We start from the raw sequence: 22,417 nt of genomic DNA, 5'->3' as shown, positions 1-22,417 counted from the left end.
ACGTGACAAATAAAACCCCTCAACATTGCAACCCTTGAATAATTGAACCTTCACTGTAGGCTGATTTTAGAACGATTCAATTCAGTAGGACACGCAACAACATAGGTCAAAGGTCAATGTAATGATCTTCTTCCTGTCTCTTACCGAATCAGATCAAGCAGGGCGTCAGCGGAGCTCATGATTGGCTTGCCGCTGTCCTCGTTGTCCTCCTTCTGGGCGGCGCCCCCTGGGTGGATGATGGTAACCATGAGGATGCCCACCACCACCGCCACAAAGGTGGTCCACAGGTAGTAGGAGACGGTCATGATGCCCAGGCGGCTGGAACACTTGGCATCCAAGGCTGCTAGCCCCGACATCAAACTGGAGAGAGAGAGAGAGAGGAAAAGAATGGTTAGGAAGTGAAGGAGCCAGGCAGATCATCACAGGGAGAGAAGACAGAGAGAAACAGAATGGTTAGGGGGCACTTGGTAGACAAACCAAACCTTACTGGACAGAGGACCACCCAGAGACCCCTACCAGACCACCAAGGAGCCCCAAGCCCCCTCAATTCCACACCAGACCCAGCACACCCCACAGGCCCTACCCACCACCAGAGAATCACCACTTCCATTGGCACAGCCAGACTGGACCAGGCCCAGCCTACTACCCCACACCAGACCACCACCTCTACCAGACCAGAGAGGCAGCCCCCTGGCCCAGATTTGGCCACCATCCACGGGGCCCAACAGCAGGACCAGCGCAGCTACGCTGAGGCCCTCAGTGGAAAGGAGAACTCTGGAGGATTGAGTGAGATTAAACAGCTCCTCCAGTATATCTGCACTAAACTCCACTCAACACACACGCATACACTGCTGTACTAAGAGTTTACTTGTTCAATAGAAAGAAGGAAAAAATAAAAACAGAACCCGTTTGCTGTTAACCATTGTTTATCTCACTCCTAACAACTTAGTAATTACTGTATTTTTTACTGTGCTATTCTTTCTTAATTGCAACATGAAATCACTATCAGTTAGCATGTGAAACATTCAGGGCCTAAACTTGTCAATCTTTGGACTGAAGAGTTTACCACTGAAAAGATGTTGATGTCATCATTCTGCAGGAGACATGGTGTAAGGCAGACATTGTCACTCACTGTCACTCACAGACCCAGGGAAATGTGCTGATGTGTGGAGAAACACATGCGCTCACAGGCACACTATCTGACCTAACGACCACACAAGGGGACAGCTTTATTACAGGCCATACTGTTTCTGTCTTAACCTGCCCCATAGAAACAACAGTGACAGCACCATCAACAAAAACGGAAGGGATTTGTTGTAGCTCTGTCAAAGACTGAGTCTGTACTTTGTTAATGGTAGGTTACTCTTTGGGGAGATTCACCTATTACTGACCTCTTGGCCACAGCACAGTAGACTATACATTACAGACATTGACCCTTTCTCTCTCAGCTAATTCACCATCAAGCCACTAACACCTCTGTCTGATCACAGCCAAATTACCTTGTTCCTCGAAAGTACAGACTTGGAAACAACCACACATTCACAGCCCAGAAAGCTGTGCAATTTCAGAAATTCATACAGATGGGCCCAAAACAGCACAGAAGGCAACCAGTAACCAAAAAATCCAAACACAATAACTTTCTAGATATTACATACACTCATAGTAAAGAAGGCATCAATCTAGCAGTAAAACATATAAACAATATTTTCAGGCAAACGGATAAAGAAGCACAACTGAAATAGATTTTAAAAATAAATACATTAAAATACCGATGACCACTCGTTTGATACAGATTTTTAAATTATCGGGGGAAAAAATGGAACACTATCAAACCAAAAGCACAAAGTGCCAAATAATGGTGAATTACGCCTTCATTACTATGAGACTTTAAAACTCTATAAACGTACAATCCGAACCAAAAAAGCACAGCACAACAGCAAGCAACTGACACTAGTCAACTAAACAGCTCCTCCCTCTCATATCAATACCAAGCTCTGCAATGCCAAACACTGAGCAAAGAAAAAAGTCCCCTAATCCAGCTGATCCTGGGGTTGAGTTCACAGACCTGTTCTACTAACACACTGAAGCCTCAGGACCAGAACATCCAATCAATCAGAATTAACCAAATTACAACACAGTCAAAACAAAACTACATTACCTATTGGGAAACACAAGCACAAAGCAAAATGCATTGCTATCTGGCACTACATCAACAGTAAACCATGGCAAACTATTTGACCATGGTTACTGATCAAAACCTGTACAAAGTACAGGCTCAGTGAGCACAGCCTTGCCATTGAGAATGGTAGACACAGGAAACATGGAGGAAGAGGAAAGGCTGTGCAACCACTGCACCACAGCAGGACCTGAGACACAGCTGCATTTCCTGACAAAATGTTTCAAAAATGTCAAACTAAAAGTGTAATTTCCCCAAATTTGAAACCCTTATTCAAGGTTTCAGAGACCTCTCTGATGATTGATAATAGGCTACCGTCCTGTTGGGGGAAGACGCAGAGAGCTGTAGGTTGGCAGCGCACTACATTTCTGTCTGCAATAATATGAGGGACCGTGTCTGACAGACCAACTTTCCTTTATGCTGTTATTCTCCATTGTATGATGATTTTTTTACCCGTGATTATTGTTGCTACTGATTGTCCATTTGACAATATTGATTATTATTATTTTAAATATGTTAATGTTGTAAATGAATCACCCAGTCTCCTAAATACGCTTTGGCAACATGTATATTGTTACGTCATGCCAATAAAGCAAATTGAATAGAATTGAGAGAGAGAGAGAGCGCGAGAAAGAGAGAGACTAGAAAATCAAACTGTAGACAGTGAGTAGAGTGAGCGAACGAGAGAAAGAGAGAGAGAACTAACGGTTGTTCAAATGGTTAGCTACCTCTTGTTCTCGTCTGTATAGTGTATTGGGACATTCATGTGAAATACACTTTTTAAAGGTCGAACGCAGTCGTCTTTATCTCAACATCAAATATGAACTAATTAACTAATTTAACTAATTTGCCGCCTGGTGATGGGACGAAACTCCATCCCACCAAAACCTTTTAAAACAGCTCCTAAACTAAAGGGGCATTTTTGTAATTTTCACAATTTCATGCAATAATTCCAATATACAGTGTACTGCAAAACATTAAGAAAACATTAAGAACACTTTCCATGACATAAACTGACCAGGTGAATCCAGGTGAAAGCTATGATCCCTTATTGATGTCACATGTTAAATTCACTTCAATCAGTATAGATGAAGGGGAGGAGACAGGTTAAAACATTATTTTTAAGCTGTGAGACAATGGATTGTGTATGTGTGTCATTCAGAGGGTGATTGGGCAAGAGAAAAAATGTAAGTGCCTTTGAACGGGGTATGGTAGTAGGTTTGTGTCAAAACTGCAATACTGCTGGGTTTGTCACGCTCAACAGTTTCCCATATGTATCAAGAATGGTCCACCACCCAAATGACATTCAGCCAACTTGACACAACTGTGGGAAGCATTGGAGTCAACATGGGGCAGCATCACTGTAAAATGCTTTCGACACCTTGTAGAGTCCATGCCTCGACAAATTGGGGCTGTTCTGAGGGAAAAGGTGTTCCTAATGTTTGGTCTACTCAGTGTACGTAAAAAAACAGGAAAACAAGGCTTCAAAGAAATATTTCAGCTAATAGCATACAGTGCTTACATTGCCTTGAAAAAGTATCCATCCCCCTTGGCATTTTTTCCTATTAAGTTGCAACACAACCTGTAGTTTAAATTGATTTTTTATTTGAATTTCATGTAATGGACATACACAAAATAGTCCAAATTGGTGAAGTGAAATGAAAAAAATGACTTGTTTCCAAAAATTCCCAAAAATTAAAAACGGAAAAGTGGTTCATGCAGATGTTTGCTATAAAGCCCCTAAATAAGATCTGGTGCAACCAATTACCTTCAGAAGTCACACAATTAGTTAAATAAAGTCCACAATGTAATATATAATAATAATAATAATATATGCCATTTAGTGTACAATTCTACGTAAGTGTTACATGCTCTATCTCACAGGACCACTGTAAGTGTTACATGATCTCAGTATATATACACCTTTTCTGAAAGGCCCCAGAGTCTGCAACACCACTAAGCAAGGGACACCACCAAGCAAGTGACTACACCAAGCAAGCAGCACCATGAAGACCAAGGAGCTCTCCAAACAGCTCAGGTACAAAGTTGTGGAGAAGTACAGATCGGGGTTGGGTTTTAAGAAAATATCCGAAACTTTGAACATCCCACGAAGCACCATTTTAAATCCATTATTAAAAACTGGGAAGATTATGGCACCACAACAAACCTGCCAAGAGAGGGCCGCCCACCAAAACTCACAGACTAAGCAAGGATGGCATTATTCAGAGAGGCAACAAAGAGACCAAAGATAACCCTGAAGGACCTGCAAAGCTCCACTGCGGAGATTGGAATATCTGTCCATAGGACCACTTTAAGCCGTACACTCCACAGAGCTGGGCTTTACGGAAGAGTGGCCAGAAGAAAAGGCCATTGCTTAAAGAAAAAAATAAGTAAACACGTTTGGTGTTCGCCAAAAGGCATGTGGGAGATTCCCCAAACATATGGTCAGATTTAGCTTTTTGGCCATCAAAGAAAATGTCTGGCGCAAACCCAACACCTCCCATCACCCTGAGAATACCATCCCCACTGGCACAGTGGTTAAGGGTGATGTACTGCAGTGCCAGCTGCGCCACCAGAGACTGCGCCAGGCTCTGTCGCAACCGGGAGGTCCGTGGGGCGACGCACAATTGGCCTAGCGTCGCCCGGGTTAGGGAGGGATTGGCTGGTAGGGAAATCCTTGTCTCGTCGCGCACCAGCGACTGCTGTGGCGGGCCAGGTGCAGTGCGCGCTAACCAAGGTTGCCAGGTGCACGGTGTTTCCCCCAACACATCGGTGCTTCCGGTTTGGATGCGCGCTGTGTTAAGAAGCAGTGCGGCTTGGTTGGGTTGTGTATCGGAGGACGCATGACTTTCAACCTTCGTCTCTCCCGAGCCCGTACGGTAGTTGTAGCGATGAGACAAGATAGTAGCTACTAAACAATTGAATACCACGAAAAAGGGGTCAAATAAAAAAAATAAAAAAAGAGAATAACATCCCATGCTGTGGAGATGTTTTTCATCGGCAGGGACTTTGAAACTGGTCAGAATTGAAGGAATGATGGATGGCGCTAAATACGGGGAAATTCTTGAGGGAAACCTGTTTCAGTCTTCCACAGATTTGAGACTGGGACGGAGGTTCACCTTCCAGCAGGACAATGATCCTAAGCATACTGCTAAATCAACACTCGAGTGGTTTAAGGGGAAACATTTGGAATGGCCTAGTCAAAGCCCAGACCTTAATCCAATTGAGAATCTGTAGTATGACTTAAAGATTTCTGTACACCATCGGAACCCATCCAACTTGAAGAAGCTGGAGCAGTTTTGCCTTGAAGAATGGGCAAAAATCCCAGTGGCTAGATATGCCAAGCTATTAGAGACATACCCCAAGAGACTTGCAGCTGTAATTGCTGCAAAAGGGGTCTCTACAAATTATTGACTTTGGGGGGGTGAATAGTTATGCATGCTCAAGTTTTCAGGTTTTTTTCATCTTCAAAGTGGTAAGCATGCTGTGTAAATCAAATGATACAAGACAACAAAATAGGAAAAATGCCAAGGGGGTGAATAATTTCGCAAGCCATGGTACATTTCTTCTTACTAGCGTTCCCTAAGTATTTAGTCATCAGGCACATCAAATATACACAGAAATCAATAGAAACAGATCTATGACATGAACATAAGAAATCCAACACTCAAAGCACAGGGTAAAACCCTTTAGGACATAACTTCCAACATTACTGCAACTTTCCAACTTCCAGAGAACTCCAACCATCCCACTAATGATCTCAGTTGAGTAATAAGCACTGCAGTATAAAATAACAAAAGACGGTGACCAAGATGGCGGACCATTGTTTTCAACATAATCTAGTATTTTACATTCGCATAGTCCAATTCATGGACCGTACCCGGGTTGCATCTGCTTTACACGGCCCAAATGCACATGCACACTAGATCTGTGTTCCAATACTAACCACATTAACTGTATTATTTGTGATGTAAATTGAGTATGTAGTATGCTCATTGATCGTAGCATGGATGTAGTTAGTATGCCAAAAGTTACCGGATGTCGTACTAAATTTGCCAAAATACGAAGTATACAAGCAGTGGCACTATTTTCGTGCTTTCAGGGCCCATAATGCAATTTTTCAGAAAATGGGAGTGGCTGTACTATGCCCTTGGGGAGTTTCAATGCTTTTCTCTCGATCTTTCGCTCCAGTTAGGATCAGACCCTTTTTTTTCATTTTCCGACCAAAATGACAAACCCAAATCTAACTGCCTGGAGCTTAGGACCTGAAGCAAGGATATGCATATTCTTGATACCATTTGAAAGGAAACACTTTGAATGTGAAATTCATGTAGTAGAATATGACACATTAGATCTGGTAAAAGATAATACAAAGAAAAAACGTACGTTTTTTTTTCTTCTTTTTTTCCATCATCTTTGAAATACAAGACAAAGGCCATAATGTATTATTCCAATTTAGGAGCAATTTAGATTTTGGCCACTAGATTGCAGCAGTGTATGGCAGCAGTGTATGTGCAAAGTGTTAGGCTGATCCAATGAACCATTGCCTTTCTGTTTAAACTGTTGCATCAAGTCTGCCCAAATGTGCCTAATTGGTTTATTGATACATGTTCAAGTTCATAATTGTGCACTCTCCGCAAACAATAGCATGGTATTATTTCACTGCAATACCTAATGTAAACAGTGCAGTTAAATTAACAAGAATTTAAGCGTTCTGCCCATATCAGACATGTCTATGCCCTGGGAAATTGTTTGTTACTTACAACCTCATGCTAATCACATTAGCGCATGTTAGCTCAACCATCCCGTGGGGGGGTCACCGGTCCCATAGAGGTTAACCTGTTGAGTGTAGGGGGCAGTATTTTGATGTTTGGATGGAAAACATACCCAAATTAAACTGCCTATTTCTCAGGCCCAGAAGCTAGAATATGCATATAATTGTCAGATTAGGATAGAAAACACTCTAACATTTCCAAAACTGTCAAAATATTGTTTGTGAGTATAACAGAACTCATATTGCAGGCGAAAACCTGAGGAAAATCCAACTAGGAAGTGCCTCTTATTTTGAAAGCTCCCTGTTCCATTGCATGCCTTCCCTCCATTTAAAGGGATATCAACCAGATTCCTTTTCCTATGGCTTCCACATGGTGTGAACAGTCTTTAGACATAGTTTCAGCCTTTTATTTTGAAAAATGAGCGAGAACTATCACATCGCGTCAGTGGATGGCTGGGTGCCAGCAGAGTTTTGGATGTCAGCTTGGAGCAGACATTTTCTCTCTCTCTCCTATTGAAAAATCTACGGTCCGATTGAAATATTATCAATTATTTATTGTAAAAACAACCTGAGGGTTGATTATTTTAAAAAGTTTGACATGTTTCTACGAACTTTACGGATACTATTAGGAATTTTCGTCTGCACCGTCGTGGCCGCTCGAGCCTGTAGATTTCTGAACAAAACACGCTAACCAAATGGAGGTATTTTGGATATAAAAATAATCTTTATGGAACAAAAGGAACATTTATTGTGTAACTGGGAGTCTCGTGAGTGCAAACATCTGAAGATCTTCAAAGGTAAGCGATTAATTTTATTGTTTTTCTGACTTTCGTGACCAATCTACTTTGCTGATAGCTATTTGTAATGTTTTGTCTGCTGAGAGAGGTGTCCTTACATAAACGCTTGGTTTGCTTTAGCTGTAAAGCTTTTTTTAAATCTGACACGCCAGGCGGATTAACAACAAGCTAAACTGTGTTTTGCTATATTGCACTTGTGATTTCATGAAAATGAAATATCTTTAGTAATTTAATTTGAATTTGGCGCTCTGCAATTTAGCGGATGTTGACGAAAATGGGATGGGTACGCCAAGATTTAAAGGTAAATTCCGATTGAGCCGACCTATGCATCATTTACCTTAAATCAGTCTCAGCGAACATGGCAACATTACCTTTACATTTCAATCATGCTATAGCGCTTAACTTCTGTGAAAGGGATTATAATTAGCCCTTTAATAGAAATATTTTCTCTCAGTTAGATGCTCATTCATATTCATATTCAAATTTGATTCATGTAGCCCTTGCCATGAATGTAATGTACAACTAATTGTTGTACTGGTAGTACAAAACGAAGGCTATGTGACATCACTCTCAGTAATGAAAAGGCAAAGAAATCACACTGTATCAGTGGGAGCACTTGTTGCAGATTGACTACCATTTAGTACCAGAGAGCATTTATATTGAACAGGAAATGGAGGGGACATTGATCTCTGGGACTCTCTGATAGCCAGAGCTGGACAGACAAGAGATGCTTCCCAAATGGCACCATATTCCTTACATAGTTCATTTCTTTTGACCAAAGCCTTATGGGCCCTGTTCAAAAGTTGTGCACTATATAGGGAAAAGGGTACCATTTGGGATGCAAGCAAGATGTTGACCGAGCTGCCTAAAATCTAATCCTGTATTGTTTGGCTGGCGGGTTAGGGTGGTCAATGAATGTTTCCTCTGCCATTTTGTGCTGTGAGTCTGTCCTCCGCAGATACCCCTCTGAGATACGATCTACATCCCAAATGGCACCCCATTCCTTGCACTACGTTTGAACAGGGCCAATTGGGGAATGGGAAATAAGGGTGCCATTTGGGACGTAGATGCAGTGAACCATCCCGATCTTGAGACTGTGCTGAGGCTGAGATAGCTTTCTGGATGTCCTTGATCGTCACACAGTCTCTTACCAGCAGGAGATGGGCACAGAAGGCAGTGAGTGAAGGGGGAGGGTATTTGTGTACAGTATGTACAGTATGTATATAACTGTTTCATATATCACTAAGATATAGCCGCTCATAGCCTCAGAAGGCTTCTAATGTACGAGACTAAGTCTCTCAGGACACGGCCGTGACACTCATTTGGGTCTGGGTGCCGAGATTAGTGTGTGTGTGTGTGTGTGTGTGTGTGTGTGTGTGTGTGTGTGTGTGTGTGTGTGTGTGTGTGTGTGTGTGTGTGTGTGTGTGTGTGTGTGTGTGTGTGTGTGTGTGTGTGTGTGTGTGTGTGTGTGTGTGTGTGTGTGTGTGTGCGCCCCAGTCAAACGTAGTGCACTATAAAGGGAATAGGGTGCCATTTGGGACGCACAGAGATTCATCCAGTCTACACAAGAGACTGTGTAGTCATCAAGAAACTGATGAACACTCTTGCTCATTTTCACACAGGGACAATCCGTCCTTGTCATTACAAATAAAAGCAAATACATTAAATAGAAATCAATGATTTCTTCAAATATGGTTTATCAGAGGTGTTGGGGCAGCAAGAATAGAAAAATACACAGCCAGATGAAAAGAGAAGAATCATGAAGTATCAGACATCTCCCAATTAACAGTAAAGTCTGCTACAGAACTCAAATTCAATGAAAACAAATCCATTCATTAGATGTTAATTCTTTATTCAACTATGGTTTATTAAATGTGTTTGGATGCTGCCAAATTAGAAAATCCAAAATGATAATCAGAACTCGAGGCATCAGACATGCATCAGTTGGTGCCAGAAGGGCTTGGAGGTATGCATGTGACTGATAAATCAATCGTTTTTTTCCTGGAACCAAATTTTTCATGACTTTTAAAAGAGATTTAGAATTCGCTGTCATTGTTTTTTTATGTTAATCACACTTTGTGGTTGTTTACTTGCAATTGCATATCACTGGAATCTTGTGATAATTGTGACTGACAGTATATTTCCATTGCCGATGTAGTAGATAGGTAGTTTACAATCGCTACCTCACTCACTTCCTCCCTTTGCTGACACAAAGTACAACAACACTGTTGTATATTGTATTGTGTTTCTGTGATGTATCGGATTGTGTGTTGATTTTCATGTTGTATGTAAACAGAGACTATGAAAACAATCTCTACTAGAACATAATGTATCTGTCTAAAGACACCATGGCTGTCAAGGACCATATCACCTCCACCCTACCTGACACCCTAGACCCACTCCAATTTGATTACCGCCAAAATAGGTCCACAGACGACGCAATCGCAAGCACACTGCACACTGCCCTAACCCATCTGGACAAGAGGAATACCTATGTGAGAATGCTGTTCATCGACTACAGCTCAGCATTTAACACCATAGTACCCTCCAAACTCGTCATCAAGCTCGAAACCCTGGGTCTCGACCCCGCCCCGTGCAACTGGGTACTGGACTTCCTGACGGGCCGTCCCCAGGTGGTGAGGGTAGGTAACAACTTCTCCACCCCGCTGATCCTCAACACTGGGGCCCCACAAGGGTGCGTTCTGAGCCCTCTCCTGTACTCCCTGTTCCCTCCCATACCCTACATTACTCATCTCATATGTATATACTGTACTCGATACTATCTGCATCTTGCCAATGCCATTCTATACCATCACTCATTCATATATCTCTATGTACATATTCTTTATCCATTTACACTTGTGTGTATAAGGTAGTAGTTTTGGAATTGATAGGTTAGATTAGATTACTCGTTGCATTGTCGGAACTATAAGCACAAGCATTTCGCTACTGTCGCATTAACATGTTAATGTGACAAATAAAATTTGATTTGATTTGATGTTCCGCAGTCACTCAGTCAAAATGGAACAGAGTCAAACATGTGGTTTCCATATGTGTGATGTTTGTTACCATTCCATTTATTCCATACCAGCCATTACAATGAGCCCGTCCTCCTATAGCTCCTCCCATCCGCCTCCACTGCTGTTGTGAGGGGTCGAAGAGGAAACTCCCTCTCAAAAGGTCAAGCCTGGAAAGCCTAAAGGGATTGATCCCATCGCCATGACGACTGACTGACAACAATTTTCTTAGAAATGAGAGCAAAGCAGAGCGAAGATAGTTTTTCCTCTGCTCCATTTAATCAATTTGCTTTAGATCTGTCAGAATGTCTGTTAGAAATGCATATATGTTTCTTAGAAATAAGAAATACAGTGCATCCTGGAAGTATTCAGAACCTTGACTGTTTCTACATTTTGTTACGTTACAGCCTTATTCTACAATGGATTTCAAATGTATAAAAAAAATATTTAATTAAATATCACGTTTACATAAGTATTCAGACCCTTTACTCAGTACCTTGTTGATGCACCTTTGGCAGTGATTTCAGCCTCGAGTCTTCTTGGGTATGACGCTAAAAGCTTTACACACCTGTATTTTGGGAGTTTCTCCCATTCTTCTCTGCAGATCCTCTCAAGCTCTGTCAGGTTGGATGGGGAGCGTCGTTTAACAGCAATTTTCAGGTCTCTCCAGAGATGTTTGGTTCAGGTTCAAGTCCGAGCTCTGGCTGGGCCACTCAAGGACATTCAGAGACTTGTCCCGAAGCCACTCCTGCAGTGTCTTGGCTGTGTGCTTAGAGTCATTGTCCTGTTGGAAGGTGAACCTTCACCCCAGTCGGAGGTTCTGAGCACTTTGGAGCAGGTGTTTATCAAGGATCTCTCAATACTTTGCTTCATTTTTTCCTCCATCCTGACTAGTCTCCCAGTCACCGCCGCTGAAAAACATCCTCACAGCATGATGCCACCACCATGTTTCACCTTAGGGATGGTGCCAGGTTTCCTCCAGATGTGAGGCTTTGCATTTAGACCAAATAGTTCAATCTTGGTTTCATCAGACCAGAAAATCTTGTTTTTCATTGTCTAAGAATCCTTTAGGTGCTTTTTGGCAAACTCCAAGCAGGCTGTCATATCTTTTACTGAGGAATGGCTTCCGTCTGGCCACTCTACCATAAATGTCTGATTGGTGGAGTGCAGTAGAGATGGTTGTCCTTCTGGAAGGTCCTCCCATCTCCTCAGAGGATGTCACGACTTCCGTCAAAGTTGGTCCCTCTCCTTCGGGCGGTGTTCGGCAGTCGACGTCACCGACCTTCTAGCCATCACTGATCCATTTTTCATTTCCATTGGTTTTGTCTTGTCTTCCATCACACCGGGTTCCAATCCCATCAATTACATGTTGTGTATTTACCCTCTGTTTCCCCTCATGTCTTTGTCGGTGATTGTTTGTTGTATGTATTGGTGCTAGTTATGTTCTGGTGTGCGACGGGTTTTGCACCCTCTTATTTCATTTTGTATATGTTGGTTTCGGGAGTTTTTGAATTTTATTGAACTACTCAGTTTATACCAAGTTCACTCTCCTGCGCCCGACTTCCCTGCCACCAGTTCGCACCCATTACAGAATCACCGACCTCAACTATGGAGTCAGCAGGAGAAGGTGCCCCAGCCATTGAGGTGGAGGAGCGCTTCCAGGAGCATAAGGTTATGCTTCCCCATCTTGGCACCGCCATGGATCGCGTTGTCCAGACAATGGACCGCTGGGAGAGACAGGGAGTTCTTCCAACGCCTCCACCAGCACAACCGGGGTCTCTCCTGAGCGCCCCTTTCCCGCCTGAACCCAGTGGGATCCGTCTCTCCTTGCCCCAGGAGTACGACAGGAGGGCTGCGAACTGCCAGGGGTTCTTATTACAATTAGACCTCTATCTGGAAAGCCATCCACCCGGCTCCATTGGGCCATGAGAGGGTGTCTGCCCTCGTCTTGTGCCTCACCGGGCAAGCCCTGGAGTGGGCCAACTCCGTGTGGAGAGAGGGAGATGCGGCATTGGACCAGTTTGAGGAGTTCACCTGCCGTTTCCAGGCAGTCTTTGACCACCCTCCCGAGGGTAGAGCGGCTGGTGAGTGCTTCTGCCATCTGAGGCAGGAGACGAGGAGCGCCCAGGAGTTCGCCCTGGAGTTTAGGACCCTGGCTACCGGCGCAGGATGGAACAACAGGGCCCTGATTGACCATTACCACTGCAGTCTGTGTGAGGACGTCCATCGGGAGCTGGCCTGCGGAGACACCACCATCACGTTTGACCAGCTGGTGGACCTGTCCATCCGGCTGGACAACATGCTGGCTACTCGCGGACGTTTATATCGGGGTCTGGTGGTTCCATCCTCCCGAACCCCCTCTCCGATACCCATGGAGCTGGGAGGGGCGGTGTGCAGGGAGACCGGAGGGAGTTCCGCTCGTGCACCATCTGTGGCAGCTGAGGTCACACTGCCGGTCGGTGCTGGGTTGGTTCCTCTGAGAATCGAGGCAGCAGGCAGGGCACTCTGGCGCCACCCCAGGTGAGCCGGCACTAATCTCACCCAGAGCCCTCTGTTGCACATATGTTTGTGTTTGTCACATTCCCTGAGTTTTCCCCGCATTCCCAGCATGTTATTGATAGGGCTTTAGCCCATAGTATAGGGATCCCCATCGTTCTCGTGGATGTGCCATTCCCCGTTCATGCCTTAGATAGTCAACGATTAGGGTCAGGGTTAATTAGGGAGGTCACCACGCCTTTGGGCATGGTGACGCAGGGGGGTCATACAGAGAGAATTAGTCTCTTCCTTATTGACTCTCTTGCGTTTACTGTGGTGCTGGGCCTACCCTGGATAGCTTGTCATTACCCGACTGTTTCTTGGCCACAGAGGGCTATCACAGGGTGGTCGTGAGAGTGCTCAGGTAGGTGTTTAGGGGTTCCCGTCGGTGCTACTACGGTGGAGAGTCCAGACCAGGTCTCCACCGTGCGTATTCCCACAGAATATGCCAATTTAGCTCTCGCCTTCTCCAAAAAGAAGGCAAATAAATTACCACCTCATCGACGGGGCAATTTTGCAATAGATCTCCTGGTAGATGCTGCACTTCCCAGGAGTCACGTGTATCCCCTCTCACAGGCGGAGACGGAGGCTATGGAAACATGTCTCTGAATCTCTGGGGCAGGGGTACATTCGGCCCTCCACTTCACCTGCCTCCTCAAGTAAATTTTTTTGTGAAGAAGAAGGATGGAGGTCTGCGCCCATGTATTGACTATCGAGGTATCAACTAAATCATTGTGAGGTACAGTTACCTGCTACCTCTCATAGCCATAGTCATCTGGACTGACCACCGCAATCTGGAGTACATCTGGGCGGCGAGGAGACTGAATCATCGCCAGGCAAGGTGGGCCATGTTTTTTTACATGTTTTGCTTTCACCCTATCCTACAGACCAGGTTACTAGAACGTGAAGGCAGACGCACTGTCCCGGATGCATGACACAGAGGAGCGGCCCACTCCCATACTCCCGGCCTTTTGCCTGGTGGCACCGGTAGTGTGGGAGCTGGACGCGGACATTGAACATGTTTTGCGTACAGAGCCCGCTCCCCTTCAGTGTCCCACTGGGCGTCTGTACGTTCCGCCTGCTGTCCGCGACCGGCTGATCTATTGGGCCCATACGTCACCCTCGTCTGTTCATCCTGGTATCGGTCGGACGGTGCGCTGTCTTAGTGGAAAGTACTGGTGGCCCACTTTATCTAAGGATGTGAGGGTTTATGTTTCCTCCTGCTCGGTGTGCGCCCAGTGCAAGGCTCCTAGACACCTGCCCAGAGGTAAGTTACAACCCTTATACGTTCCACAATGGCCGTGGTCACACCTGTCGGTGGATTTCCTGACTGATCTTTCTTCTTCACAGGGTAACACCATGATCCTGGTCGTTGTGGATCGATTCTCCAAGTCGTGTCGTCTCCTCCCTTTGCCCAGTCTCCATACGGCCCTACAGACTGCGGAGGCTCTGTTTACACATGTCTTCCGGCACTACGGGGTGCCTGAGGGTATAGTGTCTGATCGGGGTCCCCAGTTCACGTCGCGGGTCTGGAGGGAGTTCATGGAACGTCTGGGGGTCTCGGTCAGCCTTACCTCAGGTTTTCACCCCGGGAGTAACGGGCAGGTGGAGAGGGTTAACCAGGATGTGGGTAGGTTTCTGAGGTCCTATTGCCAGGACCGCCTGGGGGGTCGGCAGCGTTCATGCCCTGGGCAGAGATCGCCCAGAACATGCTCCGCCACTCCTCCATGAACCACTCTCCCTTCCAGTGTGTATTGGGGTATCAGCCGGTTCTGGATGCTTGGCATCAGAGTCAGACCGAGGCTCCTGCGGTGGACGACTGGTTCCGGCGCGCGGAGGAAACATGGGATGCCGCCCATGTCCACCTTCAGCACGCCGTGCTGCGCCAGTGAGGCCCCGGTGTTCTCACCGGCTCTGGTTCTCAACCCGAAACCTGCCACTCTGCCTGCCCTGTCGGAAGCTGGGTCCGTGGTTTGTGGGGCCATTTAAAGTCCTGAGGAGAGTGAACGAGGTATGTTACAGGTTACAGCTTCCCCCCGATTACCGCATTAACCCCTCGTTCCATGGGTCTCTACTCAGGCCGGTGATGGCTGGCCGGCTCCAGGAGTCTGAGGTGCTGGAGGTTCATGTCATCGAGGGGGACCCGGCGTACTCCGTTCGTTCCATACTGGATTCAAGACGTCGGGCGAGGGGCCTTCAGTACCTCGTGGACTGGGAGGGGTATGGTCCGGAGGAGAGATGCTGGGTTCCGATGGAGGACGTGCTGGATCCTTCAATGCTGCAAGAGTTCCACCGTTTCCATCCGGATCGCCCTGTGCCTCACCCTCCGGGTCGTCCCCAAGGTCGGTGTCGACGCGCGGCTGGAGCGTACTGTTTGCGACTTCCGCCGAAGTCGGTCCCTCTCCTTGTTCGGGCGGTGTTCAGCGGTCGACGTCACCGGCCTTCTAGCCATCACTGATCCATTTTTCATTTTCCATTAGTTTTGTCTTGTCTTCCAATCCCATCAATTACCTGTTGTGTATTTACCCTCTGTTTCCCCTCATGTCGTTGTCGGTGGTTGTTTGTTGTATGTATTGGTGCTAGTTATGTTCTGGTGTGCGACGGGTTTTGCACCCTCTTATTTCATTTTGTATTTTGTTCATGTTGGTTTCCAGAGTTTTTGAATTGTATTAAACTGCTCCGTTTATACCAAGTTCACTCTCCTGCGCCTGACTTCCCTGTCACCAGCACGCACCCATTACAGAGGAATTCTGGAGCTCTTGTCAGAGTGACCATCGGTTCTTGGTCACCTCCCTGACCAAGGCCCTTCTCCCCCGATCACTCATTTTGGCCAGGTGGCCAGCTCTAGGAAGAGTCTTGGTGGTTCCAAACTTCTTCCATGTAAGAATGATGGAGGCCACTGTGTTCTTGGGGACCTTCAATGCTGCAGAAATTTTTTGGTACCCTTCCCCAGATCTGTGCCTCGTATCAATCCTGTCTCGGAGCTCTGCGGACAATTCCTTCGACCTCCTGGCTTGGTTGTTGCTCCGACATGTACTGTCAACTGTGGGACCTTACATAGACAGGTGTGTGCCTTTCCAAATTATGTCCAATCAATTGAATTTACCACAGGTGGACTCCGCACATTTGCAAAAAAAATCTAAAAACCTGTTTCGCTTTGTCATGTTGGGGTATTGTGTGTAGAATGATGAAAAAAAATAGTTTAATCAATTTTCGAAGAAGGCTCTAATGTAACAGTAGGTGTCTTTTCTGCATATGCATTCCTTCTTTTGGTGCCAAACTCACCACTGGTGTGGGTGGCCAAAGAGCTCTATTTTCGTGTCATCTGACCATAACACGGGTTCCATTTCAAGTACCAATGCCGTTTAGCAAACTCCAGGTGCTTACATTTGTTTGTTTTTTTATTCTAAAAAAGTGGGAAACTTGCCTGCTAGAGGACCCAAGTGTATATTGTACCCACGCAGAGTGAGCAAGATGGTTCGGAAGGCAAATGACAGTCCAAGGGCCACAGTGGGAGAGCTACAGAACTGGGTCACTTCTTGGGGTCACCAAGTCTCCAAATCTATAATTAGACGTCAACTCCTTGCGAAAAGGATTTTTGGAAGGGTTGCCAGAAAAAAATCTTATCAGTGGCCTTGGACTTTCATTTGCCTTCCGAATCATTACATTTACATTTACATTTAAGTCATTTAGCAGACGCTCTTATCCAGAGCGACTTACAAATTGGTGCATTCACCTTATGACATCCAGTGGGACAGTCACTTAACAATAGTGCATCTAAAACTTAGGGGGGTGAGAGGGATTACTTATCCTATCCTAGGTATTCCTTAAAGAGGTGGGGTTTCAGGTGTCTCCGGAAGGTGGTGATTGACTCCGCTGTCCTGGCGTCGTGAGGGAGTTTGTTCCACCATTGGGGGCCAGGGCAGCGAACAGTTTTGACTGGGCTGAGCGGGAGCTGTACTTCCTCAGTGGTAGGGAGGCGAGCAGGCCAGAGGTGGATGAACGCAGTGCCCTTGTTTGGGTGTAGGGCCTGATCAGAGCCTGGAGGTACTGAGGTGCCGTTCCCCTCACAGCTCCGTAGGCAAGCACCATGGTCTTGTAGCGGATGCGAGCTTCAACTGGAAGCCAGTGGAGAGAACGGAGGAGCGGGGTGACGTGAGAGAACTTGGGAAGGTTGAACACCAGACGGGCTGCGGCGTTCTGGATGAGTTGAAGGGGTTTAATGGCACAGGCAGGGAGCCCAGCCAACAGCGAGTTGCAGTAATCCAGACGGGAGATAACAAGTGCCTGGATTAGGACCTGCGCCGCTTCCTGTGTGAGGCAGGGTCGTACTCTGCGGATGTTGTAGAGCATGAACCTACAGGAACGGGCCACCGCCTTGATGTTGGTTGAGAACGACAGGGTGTTGTCCAGGATCACGCCAAGGTTCTTGGCGCTCTGGGAGGAGGACACAATGGAGTTGTCGACCGTGATGGCGAGATCATGGAACGGGCAGTCCTTCCCCGGGAGGAAGAGCAGCTCCGTCTTGCCGAGGTTCAGCTTGAGGTGGTGATCCGTCATCCACACTGATATGTGTGCCAGACATGCAGAGATGCGATTCGCCACCTGGTCATCAGAAGGGGGAAAGGAGAAGATTAATTGTGTGTCGTCTGCATAGCAATGATAAGAGAGACCATGTGAGGTTATGACAGAGCCAAGTGACTTGGTGTATAGCGAGAATAGGAGAGGGCCAAGAACAGAGCCCTGGGGGACACCAGTGGTGAGAGCTCGTGGTGAGGAGACAGATTCTCGCCACGCCACCTGGTAGGAGCGACCTGTCAGGTAGGACGCAATCCAAGCGTGGGCCGCGCCGGAGATGCCCAACTCGGAGAGGGTGGAGAGGAGGATCTGATGGTTCACAGTATCGAAGGCAGCCGATAGATCTAGAAGGATGAGAGCAGAGGAGAGAGAGTTAGCTTTAGCAGTGCGGAGCGCCTCCGTGATACAGAGGAGAGCAGTCTCAGTTGAATGACTAGTTTTGAAACCTGACTGATTTGGATCAAGAAGGTCATTCAGAGAGAGATAGCGGGAGAGCTGGCCAAGGACGGCACGTTCAAGAGTTTTGGAGAGAAAAGAAAGAAGGGATACTGGTCTGTAATTGTTGACATCGGAGGGATCGAGTGTAGGTTTTTTCAGAAGGGGTGCAACTCTCGCTCTCTTGAAGACGGAAGGGACGTAGCCAGCGGACAGGGATGAGTTGATGAGCGAGGTGAGGTAAGGGAGAAGGTCTCCGGAAATGGTCTGGAGAAGAGAGGAGGGGATAGGGTCAAGCGGGCAGGTTGTTGGGCGGCCGGCCGTCACAAGACGCGAGATTTCATCTGGAGAGAGAGGGGAGAAAGAGGTCAGAGCACAGGGTAGGGCAGTGTGAGCAGAACCAGCGGTGTCGTTTGACTTAGCAAACGAGGATCGGATGTCGTCGACCTTCTTTTCAAAATGGTTGACGAAGTCATCTGCAGAGAGGAGGAGGGGGGAGGGGCGGAGGATTCAGGAGGGAGGAGAAGGTGGCAAAGAGCTTCCTAGGGTTAGAGGCAGATGCTTGGAATTTAGCGTGGTAGAAAGTGGCTTTAGCAGCAGAGACAGAGGAGGAAAATGTAGAGAGGAGGGAGTGAAAGGATGCCAGGTCCGCAGGGAGGCGAGTTTTCCTCCATTTCCGCTCGGCTGCCCGGAGCCCTGTTCTGTGAGCTCGTAATGAGTCATCGAGCCACGGAGCGGGAGGGGAGGACCGAGCCGGCCTGGAGGATAGGGGACATAGAGAGTCAAGGGATGCAGAGAGGGAGGAGAGGAGGGTTGAGGAGGCAGAATCAGGAGATAGGTGGGAGAAGGTTTGAGCGGAGGGAAGAGATGATAGGATGGAAGAGGAGAGAGTAGCGGGGGAGAGAGAGCGAAGGTTGGGACGGCGCGATACCATCCGAGTAGGGGCAGTGTGGGAGGTGTTGGATGAGAGCGAGAGGGAAAAGGATACAAGGCAGTGGTCGGAGACTTGGAGGGGAGTTGCAGTGAGGTTAGTGGAAGAACAGCATCTAGTAAAGATGAGGTCGAGCGTATTGCCTGCCTTGTGAGTAGGGGGAAGGTGAGAGGGTGAGGTCAAAAGAGGAGAGGAGTGGAAAGAAGGAGGCAGAGAGGAAAGAGTCAAAGGTAGACGTGGGGAGGTTAAAGTCGCCCAGAACTGTGAGAGGTGAGCCGTCCTCAGGAAAGGAGCTTATCAAGGCATCAAGCTCATTGATGAACTCTCCGAGGGAACCTGGAGGGCGATAAATGATAAGGATGTTAAGCTTGAAAGGGCTAGTAACTGTGACAGCATGGAATTCAAAGGAGGCGATAGACAGATGGGTAAGGGGAGAAAGAGAGAATGACCACTTGGGAGAGATGAGGATCCCGGTGCCACCACCCCGCTGACCAGACGCTCTCGGGGTGTGCGAGAACACGTGGGCGGACGAAGAGAGAGCAGTAGGAGTAGCAGTGTTGTCTGTGGTGATCCATGTTTCCGTCAGTGCCAAGAAGTCGAGGGACTGGAGGGAGGCATAGGCTGAGATGAACTCTGCCTTGTTGACCGCAGATTGGCAGTTCCAGAGGCTACCGGAGACCTGGAACTCCACGTGGGTCGTGCGCGCTGGGACCACCAGAGTAGGGTGGCCGCGGCCACGCGGTGTGGAGCGTTTGTATGGTCTGTGCAGAGAGGAGAGAACAGGGATAAACAGACACATAGTTGACAGGCTACAGAAGAGGCTACGCTAATGCAAAGGAGATTGGAATGACAAGTGGACTAAACGTCTCGAATGTTCAGAAAGTTAAGCTACATAGCAAGAATCTTATTGACTAAAATGATTAAAATGATACAGTACTGCTGAAGTAGGCCAGCTGGCAGTGGGTGCGTTGTTGACACTACACTAATCAAGTCGTTCCGTTGAGTGTAATAGTTTCTGCAGTGTTGCTATTCGGGGGCTAGCAGGCTAGCTAGCAGTGTTGTTTACGTTACGTTGCGTTAAAAGAACGACAATAGATGGCTAGCGAACCTAGAAAATCGCTCTAGACTACACAATTATCTTTGATACAAAGACGGCTATGTAGCTAGCTAAGTAGAATAAATCATTGTTCCAGCTGTGTTGCATCAATCATTCTGACAAACATTCTAAAATATGCATACCGGTATGGAGAAACCGGTAGACTGCATTCGGAAAGTACTCAGACCCCTTCACTTTTCCCCACATTTTGTAAAATATGGTGCTGGATCTTTGATGTTATGAGGCTGTTTTGCTTCCACTTGTCCTGGGGCCCTTGTTAAGGTCAACCACATTATGAGCTCTACCAAGTACCAGGACATTTTATATATCTACTGTGTTGGTGGGTCTCTGGTGTTATGAGGCTGTTTTGCTTCCGCTGGTCCTGTGGCCCATGTTAAGGTCAACCACATTATGAGCTCTACCAAGTACCAGGACATTTTAGCCAATAACCTGGTTGCCTCTGCCAGGAAGCTGAAACTTGGCCGCGAGTTGATCTTTCAGCAAGACAATAACCCCAAGCACACATCAAAATCCACAAAGAAATGGTTAATTGACCACAAAATCAACATTTTGCAATGACTCCGGACTCCGCACAGACCAAAGGACAGCAAGGATCTTAAAACATTCTGAATGGCGGAATGGTCTAAGATCCGTCCCACTTTGTATCTTTAGTCTCATAAAACTTTACAGAAAAAGGCTAATAAGTGCTGTTAACCCCCTCAAGGTGAAGGGTGCCGAAAGTATTGCAAACGGTGGTGCCAATAATAATGACACCAGTATTTCAGAGATGTTTTGTATTACTTGTTAAACTAAATATTTTTCCTCTGAACAATTGTATTAGTACCAAAGAAGATCATCAATGAAAACACTATAGCTCAGTATTGATTTTATACAGTATTTTCTGCTCATCTTCATCAATGGTGCCAATACTTTTGCATATGACAATCTGCCATGTGAGGCTTACTGCACTGTACTCGACCTTCCCTTCTTTGGACAAGAGACTTATACTAATCCACCCCTCCTCCTCCTCGAGTAGAAACAGTGGAGCAGACTGAGTGCTCCTTTCCTTTACTGTATCCATATCTAAACACGCATGCACACGAACGCGCAAGCCTGAAATAGTCTCAGGAAGTAACATAGCTTGGCCAACAGTTCCTGATCTTATGTGTGCAGCAGGGTACAGCCTCAAAGAAATGACGTGCCTCATTAACCTTAGGTCTCTGTGTTTGAGCTTTCATTTATCTTGCATGAAAATGTGGAGGCACAATCAAAGGATCAGATAATTAACACACAGAGGCATCATCAATAATAAGGATTTATCTCTTTTATGTCAAAACAATGACATTCTAGCCCTCACATCCTTCATCCAATATGGTCAGCAAACAAACATAAAAACAGTAGGATTGAATTATAGCATAATAAATCATTTGTCATGTTTTGTCATTGGTTATCATGTCTTGTCTCTGTGCTTCCCTTCTATTCGTTTCCCTCTGCTGGTCTTATTAGGTTCTTTCCCTCTTTCTATCCCTCTCTTCCCCTCCCTCTCTCGCTCTCTCTCCCTATCGTTCCGTTCCTGCTCCCAGCTGTTCCTCATTCTCCTAACTACCTCATTTACTCTTTTCACACCTGTCCCCTATTTTGCCCTCTGATTAGAGCCACTATTTCTCCCTCTGTTTTCCGCTTCTGTCCTTGTCGGATCCTTGTATGATGTTCGCTGTTCTGTGTCCTTGTCTCGCCCTGTCGTGTTTTACAGTCTTCAGATGCTGCGTGTGAGCAGGTGTCTTAGTCTGCTACGGTCGGTGCCTTCCCGAAGCAACCTGCAGTCTATGGTCGAGTCTCCAGTCAGTCCTCGCTACTGACGAGTGGATTTCAGTTTTCCTGTTTTGTTTTCTCCTTGATATTTCCAGGATTATCACTTTTGTCAAATACTGGAATAAAGACTCTGTTTTCGTTAAGTCGCTTTTGGGTCCTCATTCACCAGCATAACATCATTTGACATGAATACTATTTTCAGACATGTGGCAGAGTACAAGACCACTATATTACTGTACATACAGAAGATGACAGCTGGCTATCCA

General features: G+C 46.3%; 1 protein-coding gene across 1 annotated transcript in view; it reads right to left on the bottom strand.

The window, feature by feature from the left end:
- LOC124041616 (excitatory amino acid transporter 5-like) overlaps positions 1–22,417 on the bottom strand; it is an 85,742-nt gene that overhangs the window by 44,288 nt on the left and 19,037 nt on the right. The window contains exon 3 of the mRNA XM_046359399.1: positions 145–360. Within this exon, the coding sequence (XP_046215355.1) occupies positions 145–360 (216 nt within the window). The remainder of the gene's footprint in view (positions 1–144; positions 361–22,417) is intronic.

The sequence above is a fragment of the Oncorhynchus gorbuscha genome, linkage group LG08 (assembly GCF_021184085.1).
Source record: "Oncorhynchus gorbuscha isolate QuinsamMale2020 ecotype Even-year linkage group LG08, OgorEven_v1.0, whole genome shotgun sequence".
In the NCBI taxonomy this organism is placed as follows: Eukaryota; Metazoa; Chordata; class Actinopteri; order Salmoniformes; family Salmonidae; genus Oncorhynchus; species Oncorhynchus gorbuscha.
The sequence above is the reverse complement of the archived record's forward strand: the minus strand, read 5'-3'. Positions and strand labels throughout refer to the sequence as shown.